Source organism: Salvelinus alpinus, chromosome 2, assembly GCF_045679555.1.
Source record: "Salvelinus alpinus chromosome 2, SLU_Salpinus.1, whole genome shotgun sequence".
Classification (NCBI taxonomy): domain Eukaryota; kingdom Metazoa; phylum Chordata; class Actinopteri; order Salmoniformes; family Salmonidae; genus Salvelinus; species Salvelinus alpinus.
This window is the reverse complement of record NC_092087.1, coordinates 12659499-12682506: the sequence shown is the minus strand read 5'-3', so window position 1 is coordinate 12682506 and position 23008 is coordinate 12659499. Positions and strand designations below refer to the sequence as shown.

Sequence of the window (23008 nt, the reverse complement as noted above, 5' to 3'; positions counted from 1 at the left end):
CACGCTGAAGTGGAAAAGTTGATATCCACTTTTATAAAAACAGGGACGCTGCTGTTATTTGTGATCGTAAACATTCTTTAGAATAAATGATACGAGGGAGGAGGGTTTGAACATTTAAGACACCTTGAGTTGGAACAGCCCATCCAGTACATTTCAAACGGTGCTTAAAGGAATGTTGTTTGACTTCTTTTTAAAGAACTCATTGATTGAAATGTCTTTCATTGAATAGAACAAGCAGGCTGAGTCCTCCTACAGAATGAACCAAATGCAGAACAATGACAATATAAATAGTGTTCATTATCACACCAGAACACTGAGGCAAGGCCCTGAGACTTCACAACTAAGCTCCATGTTTTATTAAAACCAGAAAGACAGAATTACACACAACTAGGCACAATTGAAAAAAAAGTTACAATAAAACCTCATCTACTTTCTAATTCCCTTTGGTCCATTTACACATGGTGGTGCTGTGCATCTTTAATAAAGGAGAAGTGACTGTAAATGGTATGAGTCAGAGTTGACATTGAAACAATACTGACTTTGACCAGAAGCACTTGTCACTGCTGGAGCTCCCCTCTACAAGCTCTGATGAAGTCTACAAAACTATAAACTCACAGTTGGTTAACACTAATTTGTTTTCTTAATTCATATCATATTTAAGACTTTTTCCTTTTACTCAAATCAAGATGAGCTATCACCAGCAACACACACATTTAACAAACTCATTATTTGACTTGTTGAGCATGTTTAACAAGCACTGAGTGAGGATAAGAGCATGTTAGAAAACACGGTCAAACAAGTCAAAGCATTTCAGGTTACATCAAGGGATGCATGACTCGGTGACGGTTCACTTTCAAGTATTTAACATCACAGCTTCGGTGATTACATGGACTTTTATTGGGAGTCATTTTATTAGGTCAAAGTTGATTCTCACATTAAATGAAAGATGGTCCATCGGCTTAAAAATGAAAGCTTGTTGTGATTATCTGGTAACCTGCTTCTATTGTTTAGGAAAAGGCTTCAAAAGTACAAAACATTGCAACTGATTGTTTTTCTACAGAAATATATTGCTTGTTTTGACAATGTGATGTAGATGTAGAAAATGCCATGGATTGCAATACGTCATGATTCCAATATGCAACGTTACTTCAGATGCCCATTGTGAGGACGGTCAAAAAGTCAGTGGAGATGTCACATTCTGCTGATAGTGGGACACAGTCTCTTCCTCGAAGAACCAACTCAGGGGAAGTGAAGAGGGAGTACAACTGGCAAGTTCAAATGGCCATGACAGGAACGGAAGAAAGATGAAAGAAAGAAAGAAAGAAGAAATAAAGAAAGAGGGAAGAAATAAAGAAAATAAAAAAAAGGGAAGGAGGGAGGGAGAAAGTAAGAAAGAGGGAAGACTTAACACATATACAGACTTGAGGAGTTAAGACCTCTTCCTCATTAAGACCTCTCCCTCATTAAGACCTCTCCCTCATTAAGACCTCTTCCTCATTAAGACCTCTTCCTCATTAAGACCTCTTCCTCATTAAGACCTCTTCCTCATTAAGACCTCTTCCTCATTAAGACCTCTTCCTCATTAAGACCTCTTCCTCATTGTACAAAAATGATGTGGATGTCATCTTCTCCATGTTTTTATACCATAGTAACTTGATCCTGAAAAACAACCAACAAAACAAAAGCATAATACATGAGTCATTAAGGGACTGAAACAGACTTCATGGGTACTCAGAGAAGTACAGAGTAGACAGAGAAGGTAGACAGAGAAGGAACTGAATTCATGGCAGACTGTTTCTCTGCCAAAACAGGTATAACCTCATGCCAGGTATGATACAGGTTTACTGAGTCACCACAGCCTTGCAATCAGTATAAATCTGTTTAATAGAGCAAAGTCATCACAGCTTCTGAATAGCAGGCAATAAAATAACGTTTCTTTAGCTGGGTTATAAACACGACAAGGTGAAATCTTAACACTGAGACAATATTCTGTTTATGTCGATGACCTTCACAATGGTGACAGTCAGCTACATGTTGGGAGCTGGCCACATCTTGCTACCTCTTTAACACCAGTACAATAACAGCAGCAGATTTAAACAGCTACAGACAGTATCTATGAACAGAAACAAAACAGGAGTGCTGCTGAGAGCCAAAATGTGAGAGTAAATCTCTGAAGTGGTTCTGTGGAACAGGCCTTGTTTAAACTGCTTCAGAGTTAAGGACAGCTTAGTGAACCTTACTGAGCATCACATTTCTAAGGAAGTTAAGCGATGAAGTCTCAGCCTGTCTGACGTAAATCGCTTAGGTCCTTTAGAAATGCATAGTATTTCCACTGGCAGGAAAATAGAGTAAATTGAAGCAGGTAGTCAGTAACTAAGTCTAATACACCTGTCTGACTGACATATTCAGACCCCTTCCCTTTCAAATTCTGTTACATTACAGCCTTATTTTAATACATTTTAGAATATGTGATTTCCTCAATCTACAAACAATACCCCATAATGACAAAGTGAACAGTTATTTTTAGAAAATGCATTAAAAATAAAAAACTGAAACACTTAATTTAACTATTCAGACCCTTTGCTATGACAATCGAAATTGAGCTCAGGTGCATCCTATTTCCATTGATCAACCTAGAGATGTTTCTTCAACTTGATTGGAGTCCACCTGTGGTAAATTTAATTGATTGGACATGATTTGGAAAGGCACACACCTGTCTATATAAGGTCGCACAGTTGACAGTGCATGTCAGAGCAAAAACCAAGCCATGAGGTCGAAGGAATTGTCCGTAGAGCTCCGAGACAGGATTGTGTCGAGGCACAGATCTGGGGAAGGGTACCAAAAAATGTCTGCAGGATTGAAGATCCAAGAACACAGTGGCCTCGATCATTCTTAAATGGAAGAAGTTTGGAACCACCAAGACTCTTCCTAGAACTGGCCAGCAATCGGCAGAGAAGGGCCTTGGTCAGGCGGGGTAACCAAGAACCCGATGGTCACTGACAGAGCTCGAGAGTTCCTCTGTGGAGATGGGAGAACATTCCAGAAAGACAACCATCTCTACAGCACTCCACCAATCAGGCCTTTATAATAGCGGCCAGACGGAAACCACTCCTCAGTAAAAGGCACATGACAGCCCGCTTGGAGTTTGCCAAAAGGCATCTAAAGGACTTTCAGACCATGAGAAACAAGATTATCTGGTCTGATGAAACCAAGATTGAACTCTTTCGCCTGAATGCCAAGAATGTCATGCCAGGAAACCTGGTACCATTCCTATGCTGAAGTATGGTGGTGGCAGCATCATGCTTTGGGGATGTTTTTCAGCAGCAGAGACTGGGAGACTAGTTAGGATTGAGGGTAAAATGAACAGAGCATTGTACAGCGAGATCCTTGATGAAAACCTCCTCCAGAGCACTCAGAACCTCAGACTGGGGCGAAGGTTCACCTTCCAACAGGACAACGACCCTAGACAACGCAGGAGCCAAGACAACGCAGGAGTGGCTTCGGAAAAAGACTGTCCTTGAGTGGCCCTGCCAGATATCAGACTTGAACCTGATCGAGCATCCCTGTAGAAACCTGAAAACGGCTGTGCAGCAACACTGCCCATACAACCTGAGAGCTTGAGAGGATCTGCAGAGAAGAATGGGAGAAACTCCCCAAATACAGGTGTGCCAACATTCTGACGTCATACCCAAGAAGGCACGAGGCTATAATTGCTGCCAAAGGTGCTTCAACAAAGTACTGAATAAAGGGTCTGAATTAGGGATGCACGATATATCGGTGAACATATTGGAATCGGCTATATCCGGAATCGGGCATATCGATGTCTAGTTTAACGCCCCGATGTGCTAAACCGATGTCAAAGCTGACTTGCATACCTATATAACATAGGTACATGATGTAATAACAGCACGTAAAATTTTGCACAACACAGCATTCCTAAACTAGCCCACAATGTCTGCTGTGTGGATCGAGCAGTCATTTGAAAGAGTAACACAATTTCAGCGAGACCACTCAAAAGGGAAAATCGATTAAAGCCAAGATAATGGAATTCATTGCCCTTGACAATCAACCGTTCTCTGTCGTGGGTGATGTTGGCTTTCGCCGACTGGTCGAGCACCGGTACAGACTACCAAGTGCGCTATTTTTCAGATGTTGCCCTACCAGAGTTACACAGTAATACTGTCACTGCTATCAGCTTCACGACATACATACTATGGAACACCGTTTGGGTCTTTTTGTGTCAAAAAAGATACAGCAGCACTGTCGAAGCTGTACAAAAAAATCTGCAAAGATGCAAACACCGGCCACGAACGATGCGTTTACAATACCGCGTTGGTAATAAAGCATTATTTGTTCAACCGCAACTTCTGGGGTAGCTAGCTTTATCTCGGTACCTAGCTAGCACCAATACAACCAGCCTGAAAACAATGACTAGTAGAAACTGCAGTCATTTTCATTATTCTTAGGAATGATTTAGGAATCCTTGTGAGTAAGTATTAGCTAGGTTTCCACTTGTTCGCCTATTGACATTCAGTTCATGAAAATAAATAGCTAGTCAGCAACTTAACCCTGTTGCCCAAAGCTAACGTTATAAGCAGCCAGCTAGCTTCATCTGGCTCGTGAGGCTCGACCGCACCGGGTTATGTGTTGTGAAGCTAGCCACAATAAGGATTAGGCACAAGTGGAATTTGCAGTTAGCCTTCAAAATAAAAGTATGTCATTGACAGAAAATGCAAATGAATACAAATAGTAGAATTAAGCCATAGTTTTATTTTGAAGGCTAACCGCAAAGTCCGCTATTGTGGCTAATCCTTATTGTGGCTAGCTTCACATAGATGGGTCCGACCACCATTAATCAAATAAGAACTGTCTTATAAATTAGGGTTATTTTAGATGACACCTAGCTATGTAGTTAGCTAGCTAACTATAGCTACTGAAACAGATGTGTTATTTGACATGTATCTTTTTTGACACACAAAGACCAAAACAGCGTTCAATAGAAATCCTGGCTGAGAATGAAATGACTGAACAACGAAACAGCACATCAAGTAAATGAAAGAAATAGGTTTTGATGATGTTTTACTGGTAAATGGGGACATACGTAAATGCCAACAAAATAACATTTTGGTCAGTGTGGTGTGTAACCTTTATTTAACTAGGCAAGTCAGTTAACAACAAATTCTTAATTACAATGACAACACGGACGATGCTGGGCCAATTGTGCGCCGCACTATGGGACACCCAATCACGGCCGGATGTGATACAGCCTGGATTCAAACCAGGGACTGTAGTGACGCCTCTTGCACTGAGATGCAGTGCCTTAGACCGCTGCGTCCATGTGTGTGTGTTAACTATTTAACTGTACTAGAATGCTTAAAAGGTCTCTAAAATTGTAAATATCGGTTATCGTTATGCAAGGAAAATAACAGATATCGTATTGGCCAAAAATGTCATATCGGTGCATCACTAGTCTGAATACTTATGTAAATGTGATCAGTTTTTTCTTTTTAATAAATTTGCTAAAGAATTTTTAAAAAAGTTTTTGCTTTGTCATTACTGAGGGGGAAAAAATAATTTAATACATTTTAGAATAAGGCTGTAACGTAGCAAAATGTGGAAAAAGTCAAGGTCTGAATACTTTCTGAATGCACTGTATCAGAGATAGTACTGTTACTGGTACTAGCACCATCACCACTGAGTACAGGAAATATTGTCATGTGTACTAGAAACGGTACCATTACTGCTGTTACACCCAGCAGGGCGGGTGGGTTGAGAACCACCATCAATACCACTGGGACTACCACTGGTAGCAGTGGTGCTATACCAGTGCTATTACTGTAATGTTAGAGTAGTCCATTTGTCTTCAAGACAAAGTAAACACACAAGCGTGTCTTGATGAAAGTGTAAGCAACTAGTGTACGCAAAAAGCTAAGCTAAGTTAAAAACAGATGACTTTTCTCCATGCAAATAGCTGCTCACTGTCATCTTGTGACTAAGCGTTTCCTGTACCATCTGCAATGATGCTTTGTAAATGTCAGTAAGGCCCAGGCAGCATTGCAATATCCCCACCGCGTCATAAAATACATGCCTGAACATGTCCTGGGGGTTTACATAAATCATGGGTATTTATTTGGTACTCACCCATCCTCCCTGCTGGTTGATCCAGCCTGCCAGCCGGGTGTTAATGAAGGCAGTCATACAAGACTGGATGGTGGCTCTAAGGTCAGGACAGGTCTTCTTAACGTACAGACCCAGGGCCATGGAGGCCCTCAGCAGCTGCATCTCAGGGGCCACCTCTCCTCCCTGGGCCGCACACAGGCTGTCCACGCTACGTGCAAACTCCTCCACCGCCTGGGGAGAGAGGCGGAGGGGGGAAGGGGGAGGGGGGAGGACAGGCTGTTACACTCCAACTCCAGGGCGTCGTCCTTTTCACAATGATTCCGTAAAAGCATGAATCTCCAGTTGGGATTCTGCCCTTTATGATAGTTCAGCCCCAGAGATACAAACATTCTGAGGAAGTATTACACTATTCTCATATCCTGTTCTAACTGGCCCTTTTATTGAGTCAAACATGTTGCATAGTGCTTGGTGGGTTGTTTATTTATATATTTTTTACATTTAATTTACTTTTAGGCCAGAGAAAATTGATTCACTGTTAAGGATCCCCCCCCCCCCCAGAAAAGTGAGGCTTAAAAAAAACTAAAATACTTCAGTGGATAAGGTATAACTGTACTTTACCACATTGTCCTAGGCTATATGGACATGAAAAAAATAAGATAAGACTCAAGGAGGAGCGGACAGTGCATTATAAACAAAGAGCTGCATATATTGGCCCAAAAAGAACAGATTTTTTTTTCTCGGGGTGTGGAGAAAATTGAGGCGGGGCAACCGTTAAACGGTAATTCAACTTTGTCCGGCCTGACCAAAGAACCTAACCACACACTTCTAAGTTCCATGTCATAGGAAATGAAGCAACCATTTTAGACACCAATGTACTGTACATGTATGATTCAATTGTGCCTTTACACAATTTCAAAACTACTACCAAAGAATTTAATGTAGCCTACGTTAGTACGTTTGGAAGTCTCAAATGGTCGGCAAACTGGAGAAGTTCCTTATGTACACTGAACAAACATATAAATGCAACAAAAGTGTTGGTCCCATGTTTCATTATCTGAAATAAAAGATCCCAGAAATGTTCTATATGCACAAAAAGCTTAATTCTCTAAAATGTTGAGCAAAAATGTGTTTACATTTCTGTTAGTGAACACTTCTCCTTTGCCAAAATAATCCATCCACCTGGCAGGTGTGGCATATCAAGAAGCTGATTAAACAGCATGATCATTTTTTCATTTTATTTAACTAAGAAAGTAAGTTATGGACAAATTCTTATTTATAATGACGGCCTACCCCGGCCAAACCTGGACGACGCTGGGCCAATTGTGCGCCGCCCTATGGGACTCCCAATCACGGCTGGCTGTGATACAGCCTGGATTTGAAACAGGGACTGTAGTTACGCCTCTTGCACTGAGATGCAGTGCCTTAGACCGCTGCGCCCATCGAGAGCCCCATCATTACACCGGTACACCTTGTGCTGGGGACGATAAAAGGACAACTGTACATTTTAGTGTCACAACACAATGCCCCAGTTGAGGGAGCGGGCAATTAGCATGCTGACTGCAGGAATGTCCACCAGAGCTGTTGCCAGAGAACTGAATCTTAATTTCGCTAACATAAGCCACCTCCAACATTGTTTTGGTGAATTTGTGTTGCAGTATGTCCAACCGGCCTCAATCGCAGACCACGTGTAACTACTCCAGGCCAAGACCTCCACATCCAGCTTCTTCACCTGCGGGTGAGACTAGCCACCCAGACAGCTGATGAAACTGTGGGTTTGCACAACCAGAGAATTTCTGCACAAACTGTCAGAAACCGTCTCAGGGAAGCTCATCTGCGCGCTCGTCGTCCTCACCAGGGTCTTAACTTGACTGCAGTACGGTGTCGTAACCAACTTCAGTGGGCAAATGCTCACCTTCAATGGCACGCTGGAGAAGTGTGCTCTTCAGAGATGAATCCTGGTTTCAACTGTACCAGGCAGATGGCAGACAGTGTATGGCGTTGTGTTGGCGTGCAGTTTGCTGATGTCAACGTTGTGCACCGTGTACAGTATGGACAGGAATAAGCTAAGAACAACAAACACAATTGCACTTTATCAATGGCAATTTGAATGCACAGAGATACCATGATGAGATCCTGAGGTCCATTGTCGTGCCATTCATCTGCCACCATCACCTCATGTTTCAGCATGATAATGCACAGCCCCATGTCACAAGGATCTGTACACAATTCCTGGAAGCTGAAAATGGCCCAGTTCTTCCATGGCCTGCACACTCACCAGACATGTCACCCATTGAGCATGTTTGAGATGCTCTGGATCAATGTGTACAACAGCTTATTCCAGTTCCTACCAATATCCAGCAACTTCCAACAGCCATTGAAGAGGAGTGGGACAACATTCCACTGCCACAATCAACAGCCTTATCAACTCTATGCGAAGGAGATGTGTCGACACTGCATGATGCAAATGGTGGTCACACCAGATACTGACTGGTTTTCTGATCCACGCCCCTACTTTTTTTTAAAGGTATCTGTGACCAACAGATGCATATCTGTATTGCCAGTCATGTGAAATCCATAGATTAGGGTTTAATTTATTATTATTTATTTCAATTGACTGATTTCCTTATATGAACTGTAACTCAGTAAAATCTGTTGTAATATTTTTGTTCAGAGCAAAAGATCTCTAAAGTGAAACACAAACAGTAACATTGCTCCACTAGGTTGGACTACTGCTGTAGTCTGTTACTCAGTTGGGAGTGTACAGAGTTAAATGTAGGGCAGCAGTGAGTCAAGAACAAACTAGAGTTGTCCCTTCCTAGTTGCCATGCAGGACTTGTAAAACACCTGCATTATGTCTGAGGAACAGACTACTTCAGGTAAACAATCATTCTAAATTGAAACACTTCCTGGTTCAGAATGTTCCATCTGAGTGCTCTACCATCATGTGACAATGAAACTTATCTAACCCCACATTAATCACACATTTCAATAGGCACCACTATTTCACAACACCTGCAGCACCAACACTATACACATGCCTGTCTAACTATTTTACTAAGCCAATGGTTGTAGTGCAGGTTGTATGTAGGCCCCAAACAGGAATATTGTGGGGTTTGACAAGGCATTATTGTGTGTGTGTGTGTGTGTGTGTGTCATATTATACAACGGGTGGGTCTAATCCTGAATCCTGATTGGTTAAAAGCGCACTCCAGCCAGTGTATACGGCTAAATCTATGACCTTAAAATGCTTATTTACTCTGTTCCATCTGACTGTGCAATCCACTGTCTCATCAACACAGGCAGGGAAGTTAGTAACTTGATCTCCACTATAAAAAGCATCTAGACATTATCTCAAATTTCTTTTAGACTAACATTTCGTTTGCAACAGCGGAGATTTGTATAAACCTTGCTGTCTGTCTCCGATATCTGCAACATTGTTTCAATATTCAAAGTCCATCTCCAACTGTCCCATAGTAATAAATGTGTAACGTTAGGTGTTGGGACGAGAGAGCCAGGCATCGTTTCTCAGCCAGTCGAAATCCTGAATCAGCTGGCATGATTTTTATGGATATATACAAAGAAATATCAATTGAAAAAATGTCAAACGAAACGCAGCTAGTTTGCTCTCTTTCCAGCTTCAGCTTGAAGTTATTGTGTTAGCTGTGTTGTTGGCTAGCTCCTCTGAACAACATTGTCTTAACGAGAGAGCACATGTTCTATGCCAGGCGAAAACGTGCCTCGTTAGCTCATTGTTATGGATGTATCCAAATAAATGTCACTAGAGAACAGTTTAAACAAATGCAGCTACTGTTGTTATTCTGTCTGCACTGTTTGACGTGACTGTAAATTACCCCCTGTTGGCTAGCTAGCAAGCAGGGGCTACGAACATTGCCAGCAGTATGGCAATGGAACATTTAGAACGAACGACTGGGTCGCGTCCATACATACAGAACAAAGACAATGACTGGGTCGCGTCCATACATACAGAACAAAGACAATGACTGGGTCGCGTCCATACATACAGAACAAAGACAATGACTGGGTCGCGTCCATACATACAGAACAAAGACAATGACTGGGTCGCGTCCATACATACAGAACAAAGACAATGACTGGGTCGCGTCCATACATACAGAACAAAGACAATGACTGGGTCGCGTCCATACATACAGAACAAAGACAATGACTGGGTCGCGTCCATACATACAGAACAAAGACAATGACTGGGTCGCGTCCATACATACAGAACAAAGACAATGACTGGGTCGCGTCCATACATACAGAACAAAGAAAATGACTGGGTCGCGTCCATACATACAGAACAAAGACAATGACTGGGTCGCGTCCATACATACAGAACAAAGACAATGACTGGGTCGCGTCCATACATACAGAACAAAGACAATGACTGGGTCGCGTCCATACATACAGAACAAAGACAATGACTGGGTCGCGTCCATACATACAGAACAAAGACAATGACTGGGTCGCGTCCATACATACAGAACAGAGACAATGACTGGGTCGCGTTTCTGGCAACCGAACCAATAGAACGAACGACCAGCCGGTTTAGGTAGCAACCCTAGATTTGTTTCGGGGCTAAATCTTGTGGAAAGATGAAATAGTATGAATACAATAATCAAAATAACTTTAATGAAAATATGTCAATCATTATTTGAATATGTTGGTACCCCGTAGTATAAAAGTGATAATGCCATCGAAGCCGGTGTTTGGAGGATATATTAGCACGGTTCGCAGGCCCTAGACGAACAACACCAGTGTCAATGTATCCTCCTAACACGGCCTCATTGAACAGTATGCTTACCTTGTCTGCAACTGCTTGTTGGAGTTTTCTGATATGAGGCTGGATAAACTTAACATCAAAATCATCTCCAAGTTCCCTCAGTTTATCAGCTATTACAACTGGGTCAAACCCGTCATCTGCAAAACACGTCAGGTGATCTGTATGTCATTCATTATCTGGGATCAGTTTACCATCCCCCAAATCCTAACTTTACTGTATGATTAGGGTAGAAAACAGTGGCAGGTATTCAATCTTACTCTCTCCAGTCTTACTGACGAACTTCGGTTCTGGAGGGGATCCAACCCAACGGAGCATTGAAAAACAAATTCCGATTCAAAATAAGAAAACCCTAGCCTCCTGTTGAGTAGTCTGTGTTTCAATTTAATCAACATGATATGCCTAAAGAAATGACAGTTCTCATTGTGCAATTATTACCATCTCCAGGTCCATCAGACTCGATTCTTTCGCACACCTTCACCGTCCGATTCCATGTTTGGTTATGCTCCTCTTCAAAAAAGCAACTAATAATATTAAATGTCTGTTGTTCTATATCTCTAGGAGACATAGTTAAACACCTTCAACAGCGTCCGTGAAACGGAAGACAGATAATTTATGTCGACAGTTCCTCAATCGTGACTAGACGAGTAAATGCGGCACGCCTAGATCTCACCAACCGGAGATATGAGCTTGCTGAAGATTGCAGCCGACTAACTGATCTACAAATCACCTTCCAACATAAATAACTACTCATTATTATTTATATATCAGTCAGTCACAATTTACCCATGATACATTACGGTTTTGATCTTCTTTGATGAGCAAACTAACTGATCTACAAATCATCTTCCATCATAAATAACTACTCATTATTATCTGTAGATCAGTCAGTCACAATTTACCCATGATACATTACGGTTTTGATCTTCTTTGATGAGGTTTAACGGCGGTTGGCATCCAATACATGTTGCATTACCGCCCCCTATTACACTGGAGTATAACTCCCTTATACTTTGCTTTAAAAAAAAGAAACAAATACTCTACCATCTAACACTACACTCACAAATTAAAAATAACCCCACCCTATTCCACTATTTAAATCTATTTAGTCCTACCTCAGTCCAACAACCTGAAAGGATGGAACACCACCACGTACATGCTGACCAGACCGGACATGTTGTGTGCGCGAGCGTTGCAAAATAAATGTAGAAATCCATGTTATTCAATTATTGCAACCGCACTGCTCGCGCGCTCCAACGATAGAAGTCATTCCTACTTCTGACACAGATCGCGCTGCAAGTCCTGCCTCTCCCATCTCCTCATTGGTTTATAAAAGCAGGTACCCATGTGCCATCTCCCCATTGGTTATACCCACGTGGGTGATTGAAAGACGAACTGTTGTGGTGGTAATACTATGAAAGTTTAGATGCCAATCACCATATAAATTCAAAGATGAAAACGCCTGGAAGGAGGAGAGATGACTAGAAACGATTCGGTTAATGTGTGGATTAATTGTCGGAGTAGAGGACCTTGTGCATTTCAGGTAAAATAACAACTCAATGTTTATATCCCAGGACAAATTAGCTAGCAACAGCAAGCTAGCTAAATAGGACAAATTAGCTAGCATGTGCAAGCTAGCTAGCTAAATGTCCATACATGTTTAATGCTTTTCGACCTGTCCCCAAATTAATGTAATTGGTTCAGAGTTTGTTTTGATATTTTAACCTGCTTGTCGTGATCGCGTTTGGTGTGGGGGGCCAAAATAAATTTATGCACGATGGCGCACGATGGCGCACGCGCGTAGCCGGTTTGGGTTCCGTGTGTAACTCTTCTGATGTCAAGTCTCGCACACCAAAATACCTCTCTGCAGATGCCACCACAACCTCAATTTTCTGCGACTTACATTCCATCCCTGCAGTACAGTTGATAACCATTGGTATAAATGCTAAAAATCCAATCTTAATTTAAACATATATCACTTGTTGGTTCATCCCTCTGTACTGGTACAGATCTACTACTCACCACTCCCCTCAGGATCCCTCCCCCTTGACCTATCTTACTTTACTTTTTTCACTGCCTCAGCATATGACAACTTCTGTACTAATCTAACTCTGGAAATGTCAACCTGCCACTCTCGCACTTTCCCCAATGCTACACATTCCTTTGTCTCATGCCCTTCTACACACTTCTCACACCTAGGAACCTCCCTCCTACACACTGCTGCCACATGTCCATAAGCTTGACACCTAGCTGACAACTTTACGTTTTTTTTCTTTTTAATTACCGTTTATATTTTTAGTTTTTCCATCACAACTTTTTCCCCTCATTCAACTTTTTCACTCCGGACGCTTTATCTGGACATGGTTCGTCAGAACCTTCAACAGCCGAAGCTAAGTAGTAACATTAACATGATGTCTTCTAATTGCAGTCGCTGTGCTCATAATATACAGGAGAACGATCGCCTTACGGCGAGGATAGCTGTGCTGCAAGCCCAGCTTCAGACGCAATCGTTAGGCAAGGGTAATTTCAGTGTAGGAAAAGATGAAACAGCGTCTGTGCCACCAGTAAGTACAGATAGTAACGTTAGTATAAATCCCCCCGCACAGTCCCTGCAGCCGGACAACTTTCTCATGGCTTCTGGAGGGAAATGCTGTTGGAATGCTCAACTGGTAGAAACTTTCAACCGGTTTTCCCCATTAAGTAGCGAGTCGGAGTCTGAGGCCGAGTCTTCTCTTGTCTCTACTCCTCCCGTTACGGGGTCTGAGACGCCGAAGGCTCCCACCATTAGCTCTGACAAATTGAAAACCCTAGTCATTGGCGACTCCATTACCCGCAGTATTAGACTTAAAACGAATCACCCAGCGATCATACACTGTTTACCAGGGGGCAGGGCTACCGACGTTAAGGCTAATCTGAAGATGGTGCTGGCTAAAGCTAAATCTGGGGAGTGTAGAGAGTATAGAGATATTGTTATCCACGTCGGCACCAACGATGTTAGGATGAAACAGTCAGAGGTCACCAAGCGCAACATAGCTTCAGCCTGTAAATCAGCTAGAAAGATGTGTCGGCATCGAGTAATTGTCTCTGGCCCCCACCCAGTTAGGGGGAGTGATGAGCTCTACAGCAGAGTCTCACAACTCAATCGCTGGTTGAAAACTGTTTTCTGCCCCTCCCAAAAGATAGAATTTGTAGATAATTGGCCCTCTTTCTGGGACTCACCCACAAACAGGACCAAGCCTGACCTGCTGAGGAGTGACGGACTCCATCCTAGCTGGAGGGGTGCTCTCATCTTATCAACGATCATAGACAGGGCTCTAACTCCCCTAGCTCCACAATGAAATAGGGTGCAGGCCAGGCAGCCTGCCAGCTTAGTGGAGTCTGCCACTAACACAGTCAGTGTAGTCAGCTCAGCTATCCCCATTGAGGCCCGTGTCTGTGCCTCGACCTAGGTTGGGCAAAACTAAACATGGCGGTGTTCGCCTTAGCAATCTCATTAGGATAAAGACCTCCTCCATTCCTGCCATTATTGAAAGAGATCGTGATACCTCACATCTCAAAATAGGGTTACTTAATGTTAGATCCCTCACTTCAAAGGCAGTTATAGTCAATGAACTAATCACTGATCATAATCTTGATGTGATTGGCCTGACTGAAACATGGCTTAAGCCTGATGAATTTACTGTGTTAAATGAGGCCTCACCTCCTGGTTACACTAGTGACCATATCCCCCGTGCATCCCGCAAAGGCGGAGGTGTTGCTAACATTTACGATAGCAAATTTCAATTTACAAAAAAAAAAATGACGTTTTCGTCTTTTGAGCTTCTAGTCATGAAATCTATGCAGCCTACTCAATCACTTTTTATAGCTACTGTTTACAGGCCTCCTGGGCCATATACAGCGTTCCTCTCTGAGTTCCCTGAATTCCTATCAGACCTTGTAGTCATAGCAGATCATATTCTAATTTTTGGTGATTTTAATATTCATATGGAGAAGTCCACAGACCCACTCCAAAAGGCTTTCGGAGCCATCATCGACTCAGTGGGTTTTGTCCAACATGTCTCTGGACCTACTCACTGCCACAGTCATACTCTGGACCTAGTTTTGTCCCATGGAATAAATGTTGTAGATCTTAATGTTTTTCCTCATAATCCTGGACTGTCGGACCCCCATTTTATTACGTTTGCAATCGATACAAATAATCTGCTCAGACCCCAACCAAGGAGCATCAAAAGTCGTGCTATAAATTCTCAGACAACACAAAAATTCCTTGATGCCCTTCCAGACTCCTTCTGCCTACCCAAGGACGTCAGAGGACAAAAATCAGTTAACCACCTAACTGAGGAACTCAATTTAACCTTGCGCAATACCCTAGATGCAGTTGCACCCCTAAAAACGAAAAACATTTGTCATAAGAAACTAGCTCCCTGGTATACAGAAAATACCCGAGCTTTGAAGCAAGCTTCCAGAAAATTGGAACGGAAATGGCGCCACACCAAACTGGAAGTCTTCCGACTAGCTTGGAAAGACAGTACCGTGCAGTACCGAAGAGCCCTCACTGCTGCTCGATCATCCTACTTTTCCAACTTAATTGAGGAAAATAAGAACAATCCAAAATTTATTTTTGATACTGTTGCAAAGCTAACTAAAAAGCAGCATTCCCCAAGAGAGGATGGCTTTCACTTGAGCAGTAATAAATTCATGAACTTCTTTGAGGAAAAGATCATGATCATTAGAAAGCAAATTACGGACTCCTCTTTAAATCTGCGTATTCCTCCAGGGCTTAGCTGTCCTGGATCTGCACAGCTCTGCCAGGGCCTGGGATCGGGAGAGACACTTAAGTGTTTTAGTACTATATCTCTTGACACAATGATGAAAATAATCATGGCCTCTAAACCTTCAAGCTGCATACTGGATCCTATTCCTACTAAACTACTGAAAGAGCTGCTTCCTGTGCTTGGCCCTTCTATGTTGAACATAATAAACGGCTCTCTATCCACCGGATGTGTACCAAACTCACTAAAAGTGGCAGTAATAAAGCCTCTCTTGAAAAAGCCAAACCTTGACCCGAAAAATATAAAAAACTATCGGCCTATATCGAATCTTCCATTCCTCTCAAAAATTTTAGAAAAAGCTGTTGCGCAGCAACTCACTGCCTTCCTGAAGACAAACAATGTATACGAAATGCTTCAGTCTGGTTTTAGACCCCATCATAGCACTGAGACTGCACTTGTGAAGGTGGTAAATGACCTTTTAATGGCGTCAAACCGAGGCTCTGCATCTGTCCTCGTGCTACTAGACCTTAGTGCTGCCTTTGACACCATCGATCACCACATTCTTTTGGAGAGACTGGAAACCCAAATTGGTCTACACGGACAAGTTCTGGCCTGGTTTAGATCTTACCTGTCGGAAAGATATCAGTTTGTCTCTGTGAATGGTTTGTCCTCTGACAAATCAACTGTACATTTCGGTGTTCCTCAAGGTTCCGTTTTAGGACCACTATTGTTTTCACTATATATTTTACCTCTTGGGGATGTTATTCGAAAACATAATGTTCACTTTCACTGCTATGCGGATGACACACAGCTGTACATTTCAATGAAACATGGTGAAGCCCCAAAATTGCCCTCGCTAGAAGCCTGTGTTTCAGACATAAGGAAGTGGATGGCTGAAAACGTTCTACTTTTAAACTCGGACAAAACAGAGATGCTTGTTCTAGGTCCCAAGAAACAAAGAGATCTTCTGTTAAATCTGACAATTAATCTTGATGGTTGTAAAGTCGTCTCAAATAAAACTGTGAAGGACCTCGGCGTTACTCTTGACCCTGATCTCTCTTTTGACGAACATATCAAGACTGTTTCAAGGACAGCTTTTTTCCATCTACGTAACATTGCAAAAATCAGAAATTTTCTGTCCAAAAATGATGCAGAAAAATTAATCCATGCATTTGTTACTTCTAGGTTAGACTACTGCAATGCTCTACTTTCCAGCTACCCGGATAAAGCACCAAATAAACTTCAGTTAGTGCTAAATACGGCTGCTAGAATCCTGACTAGAACCAAGAAATTTGATCATATTACTTCAGTGCTAGCTTCCCTACACTGGCTTCCTGTTAAAGCAAGGGCTGATTTCAATGTTTTACTGTTAACCTATAAAGCGTTACATGGGCTTGCTCCTACCTATCTTTCCGAGTTGGTCCTGCCGTACATACCTATACGTACGCTACGGTCACAAGACGCAGGCCTCCTAATTGTCCCTAGAATTTCTAAGCAAACAGCGGGAGGCAGGGCTTTCTCCTATAGATCTCCATTTTTATGGAACGGTCTGCCTACCCATGTGAGAGACGCAGCCTCGGTCTCAACCTTTAAGTCTTTACTGAAGACTTATCTCTTCAGTAGGTCATATGATTGATTGTAGTCTGGCCCAGGAGTGTGAAGGTGAACGGAAAGGCTCTGGAGCAACGAACTGCCCTTGCTGTCTCTGCCTGGCCGGTTCCCCTCTCTCCACTGGGATTCTCTGCCTCTAACCCTATTACAGGGGCTGAGTCACTGGCTTACTGGTGCTCTTTCATGCCGTCCTTAGGAGGGGTGCGTCACTTGAGTGGGTTGAGTTACTGACGTGATCTTCCTGTCTGGGTTGGCGCCCCCCCTTGGTTTGTGCTGTGGTGGAGATCTTTGTGGGCTATACTTGGCCTTGTCTCAGGATTGTAAGTTGGTGGTTGAAGATATCCCTCTAGTGGTGCGGGGGCTGTGCTTTGGCAAAGTGGGTGGGGTTATATCCTTCCTGTTTGGCCCTGTCCGGGGGTATCATCGGATGGGGCCACAGTGTCTCCTGACCCCTCCTGTCTTAGCCTCCAGTATTTATGCTGCAGTAGTTTATGTGTCGGAGGGCTAGGGTCAGTTGGTTATACCTGGAGTACTTCTCCTGTCTTATCCAGTGTCCTGTGTGAATTTAAGTATGCTCTCTCTAATTCTCTCATTCTCTCTTTCTTTCTCTCTCTCGGAGAACCTGAGCCCTAGGACCATACGTCACGGCAAACCGGGCATGATGACTCCTTGCTGTCCCCAGTCCTCCTGGCCTTGCTGCTATTCCAGTTTCAACTGTTCTGCCTGCGGTTATGGAACCCCTACCTGTCCCAGACCTGCTGTTTTCAACTCTTAATGATCGGCTATGAAAAGCCAACTGACATTTATTCCTGATTATTATTTGACCATGCTTGTCATTTATGAACATTTTGAAAATCTTGGCTCTCTCTAATTCTCTCCTTCTCTCTTTCTTTCTCTCTCTCGGAGGACCTGAGCCCTAGGACCATACGTCAGGACTACCGGGCATGATGACTCCTTGCTGTCCCCAGTCCACCTGGCCTTGCTGCTATTCCAGTTTCAACTGTTCTGCCTGCGGTTATGGAACCGCCACCTGTCCCAGACCTGCTATTTTCAACTCTTAATGATCGGCTATGAAAAGCCAACTGAAAATTATTCATGATTATTATTTGACCATGCTTGTCACTTATGAACATTTTGAACATCTTGGCATAGTTCTGTTATAATCTCCACCCGGCACAGCCAGAAGAGGACTGGCCACCCCTCATAGCCTGGTTCCTCTCTAGGTTTCTTCCTAGGTTTTGGCCTTTCTAGGGAGTTTTTCCTAGCCACAGTGCTTCTACACCTGCATTGCTTGCTGTTTGGGGTTTTAGGCTGGGTTTCTGTACAGCACTTCGAGATATTAGCTGATGTACGAAGGGCTATATAAAATAAACTTGATTTGATTTGTAACAACGTAATGTATTCGGCATAAAAACTTGTACAGGATAACTTATATATCCTAACATCACTTTGTCGGGCAAAGACTCAACATCAAAACTCAAAAGAACAGACAACGACTCTTCTGTTTCACCACTCACGCCACCCTGTCTGCGTCGCACCAAACGACAAGCATCACAAGCACCGAGAATCTTCCCCTTCAGTTGGTCAACTTCTACATTTACTGCTACCCCAGTAATCACTCCTTTCAGTGGCACCCTTTTCTTGAGAGCAAAACAATTCACATTTCTTGCCCCCATTCGTTTAACGCGGAGCACCTTCTCCCTCTGACCAGCAGAAACAAACTATTATCACAAGACCATTTCTGGTTACCCTCACCGATTCCACAGCACCCAACTCTGTTTTCACCCACCATGAAACCACAAATGAATCAGCCAAAAGGCAAGGGTCCACTTTTTACAAAGACTTCACTCCTACTGTCACAGACTCATCTTTATCCTGACCCTCGGTGCAAGCCTCAGGCTCCGAGAACTTCACCATACCTACCCCCTCTGATACTTTGACCTCATTCACATCCATTTCTCCTCTTGTCTTCAGCTCACTCTGTTTACACTTTCTACCGTTCTTCTTTAACAAACCATCTCCTTTTTTTCTGCCATTTTTAACCGACTCAAGCTCACCTTCTTCCTCCCTCTCTCAGACCTCCTCTGCCTCTCTTTTTCCCTCCATTCCAAGTATACATCTCCTTATGATAATACTGCACTTCTCCTGACATACATCTTGTTATTGCCTTTTCAAGGGACGCCATTTAACCGGCTGTCACAATCTCCGTACAATCAGCAGGAACCCCTAGGGATGTCGTCCTTCTTTGCCTTCGGACAAAACACGCTATAGTGTGCAACTGCAGCCTCTTACGGTTTTGATCCTCTCAAACACAGCCTTTATATTCGCTCTCAGTCTTGCATATCCTCGCATCCTCTATCCTCGCCTCCTTCTCAAAACCCATTGGAGGAGAAGGTCAGAGTGGAGGGACCTGTGGCTTTCAAATAAAATTTTATTGGTCACATACACGTGTTTAGTAGATGTTATTGTGGGTGTAGCGAAATGCTTGTGTTTCTAGCTCCAACAGTGCAGTAGTATCTAACAAGTAATATCTAAGAATTTCACAACATATACCCAATACACACAAATCTAAGTAAAGGAATGTAATTAAGAATATATAAATATATGGACGAGCAATGTCAGAGCGGCATAGACTAAGATACAGTAGAATAGTATAGAATGCAGTATATACATACGAGATGAGTAATGCGAGATATGTAAACATTATTAAAGTGACTAGTGTTCTGTTTATTAAAGTGGCCAGTGATCTCAAGTCTATGTATATAGGTAATCCGATGACCTTGAGATAGAAGCTGTTTGTCAGTCTCTCTGTCCCAGCTTTGATGTACCTGTACTGACCTTGCCTTCTGGATGATAACGGGGTGAACAGGCAGCGGCTTGGGTGGTTGTTGTCCTTGATGATCTTTCTGGCCTTCCTGTGACATCGGTCGCTGTAGGTGTCCTGGAGGGCAGGTAACCGCACCACCTTCTGGAGAGCCCTGCGGTTGTGGGCGGTGCAGTTGCCGTACCAAGCGGTGATACAGCCCGATAGGATGCTCTCAATTGTGCATCTGTAAAAGTTTGTGAGCGCTTTAGGTGCCAAGCAAAATTTCTTGAGCCTCCTGGGGTTGAAGAGGCGCTGTTGAACCTTCTTCTCCACACTCTCTGTGTGGGTGGACCATTTCAGTTTGTCAGTGATGTGTACGCCGAAGAACTTGAAGCTTTCCACCTTCTCCACTGCGGTCCCGTCGATGTGGATAGTGGGGGTGTTCCCTCTGCTGTTTCCTGAAGTCCACGAGAAGAGTCACGAGAAGGGTCTATCTGCATCCACGTTTATTACAAGTTGTGCCCATTGGCTGCTAGCTATGAGGGGTGATCAATGCCAGTTATAAGGAGGAGCTAGCGATTCTTGTGGATAATTGAACTGACAGCCGTTTTGCACATTGTTTCGCTATGGTTTTAGTCATCAATCTAGTAAGAGGGCAATATTTTATTAATGTAGTAGTGTCCCCCCCCCTTAGAAGGCTATTACCTTTGGCTTTCACCTGGAATTGTTTATTTATGTCTGAGAAAAAACAACTTTTCAACCCATATGATCTAGTATTTTATTTATTCAACCTTTATTTAACTGGGATAGTCAGTTAAGGCCAAATTCTTATTTACAATGATGGCCTATTACACAAAAGTATAATAAAAAAGATACAAATATGCTGATTTTGATGGGTTCTGACTCCTAAACTTGAAATATTGTTAATTATCAGGTATCCTATGGAAATTAGGAGTGCCATAGTCTGGTTTCTACAACAGAAGTTAATGGTTATCTGTAGGAGGAATGTATATGGTGGAGGCAATTAAGCTTGGAATGTACTGAGTAAAGGAAAGGCAATCACATGGTTGCAGTTACTGATAAGATAAGGGTGGAGAGATGTGGTTTAGTGAGGAATGGAGGTCAGGTCACATTAAGGGAGAAGGAACAGTTTATTGCCCGCATCACTTAACTTCCTGCTTAGCAATAAATATGTAATGTTTAGAGGGAAGGAGGAAACACCCAAATTGAGGTATAAATACTACCACTGGTGGAATCATGTCTTTGTATTATGCAGCTGTATGACCCAGTGGGTGAATGAACTTGGTTAAAGCTTTTATAATTGTCTATTTAGAACCTAACATAAGAATCAAATAAATGTTAATGAATAAGTCTTGTCATACTTTATAATATGTCCATATATAGTTATAAATCTGTTTTAGGAACATCTACCCAAATATATTTCACAGTTTTTATTACTTTTCCACACATATCATGACATTAGTGATAGTCAAAATCTGTTCAATTTGTGAATGTCTGGCCTCCCGAGTGGTGCAGCGGTCTAAGGCACTGCATTGCAGTGTTAGTAGGTGTCACTACAGACCCGGGTTCGATCCCGGGCTGTATCACAACTGGCCATGATCGGGAGTCCCGTAGGGCGGTGCACAATTGGCCCGCCGTCGTTACTTGTCTCATTGCGCTCTAGTGACTCCTTGTGGCGGGCCGGGCACCTGCAGGCTGGCTGGTCATGTTTTGGAGGACACAAGACTAGACCTTCACCTCTCGAGCCCGTTGGGGAGTTGCAGCGATGAGGCAAGATCGAAATTGGGAGATTTTTTTGTTTTGAAAGTCTAAATGAAGATTTGGGCTATTTAAACAGCGTGCATCCCTCCTATAGACAAGGGGAGAAGGGCTATGTAAAGGACTCGATATTATCGTTCTGAGCATATGCAATGTGTCTGCCTCCGACGTAAAACAAATGTTTGACTTCCACACAAAATTACTTCTTTATTTATTTTAGGTTTAAGGAAGTGTATAGGTCGCATTGTTTATCGTAGAGCTATGAAAGCTATTCAGCGATTGCTTTGCCATGTCTGTGCCATTAAGCAGTCGAGCTGGATAAAAAAAAATCGAAGTCCCCTTTGACCTAACGTTGCAGTGAAGTGATATAAGTGGATGTAATGATGCAGCCGACCACCAGAGGGAGACAAATACAAGTTTATTAGACAAATGACGTTTGCATGGTCCTAGGAAGGTCTGGATGGCTGTCTTCTGACTTTTATTCAATAAAATAAGTTATGTAAACATATACAGTACCAGTCAAAAGTTTAGGCACACCTACTCATTCAAGGGTTTTTCTTTATTTTGACTATCAAATCAAATCAAATTTTATTTGTCATATACACATGGTTAGCAGATGTTAATGCGAGTGTAGCGAAATGCTTGTGCTTCTAGTTCAGACAATGCAGTAATAACCAACGAGTAATCTAACCTAACAATTTCACAACAACTACCTTATACACACAAGTGTAAAGGGATGAAGAATATGTACATAAAGATATATGAATGAGTGATGGTACAGAACGGCATAGGCAAGATGCAGTAGATGGTATCGAATACAGTATATACATATGAGATGAGTAATGCAGGGTATGTAAACATTATATTAAGTGGCATTGTTTAAAGTGGCAAGTGATACATTTTTTACATCAATTTTTCCATTATTAAAGTGGCTGGAGTTGAATCAGTATGTTGGCAGCAGCCACTCAATGTTAGTGGTGGCTGTTTAACAGTCTGATGGCCTTGAGATAGAAGCTGTTTTTCAGTCTCTCGGTCCCTGCTTTGATGCACCTGTACTGACCTCGCCTTCTGGATGATAGCGTGGTTAACAGGCAGTGGCACGTTGTAGAATAGTGAAGC

General features: G+C 42.6%; 1 protein-coding gene across 3 annotated transcripts; it reads right to left on the bottom strand.

Annotated features, from left to right (window-relative positions):
* Window positions 1-341: 341 nt before the first annotated feature.
* On the bottom strand, window positions 342-11615 carry LOC139554004 (bcl-2-like protein 15). 3 transcript variants are annotated; one of them, XR_011670788.1, is made up of 5 exons: window positions 11360-11610; window positions 10946-11061; window positions 6142-6351; window positions 1539-1659; window positions 342-1470 (listed from the first exon to the last, which is right to left on the bottom strand). XR_011670788.1 is itself a non-coding variant. In XM_071366867.1 (5 exons), exons 1-5 carry the CDS (start codon window positions 11487-11489, stop codon window positions 1639-1641), a joined length of 507 nt encoding a protein of 168 aa, XP_071222968.1. In that variant the 5' UTR covers window positions 11490-11615; the 3' UTR covers window positions 342-1638. The 3 variants fall into 3 exon arrangements, 2 of the variants coding, with proteins under 2 accessions (XP_071222968.1, XP_071222977.1); XM_071366867.1 differs by adding an exon at window positions 11182-11211 and having other exon boundaries at window positions 342-1659; window positions 11360-11615; XM_071366876.1 differs by having other exon boundaries at window positions 342-1659.
* Between the last annotated feature and the right edge of the window lie 11393 nt (window positions 11616-23008).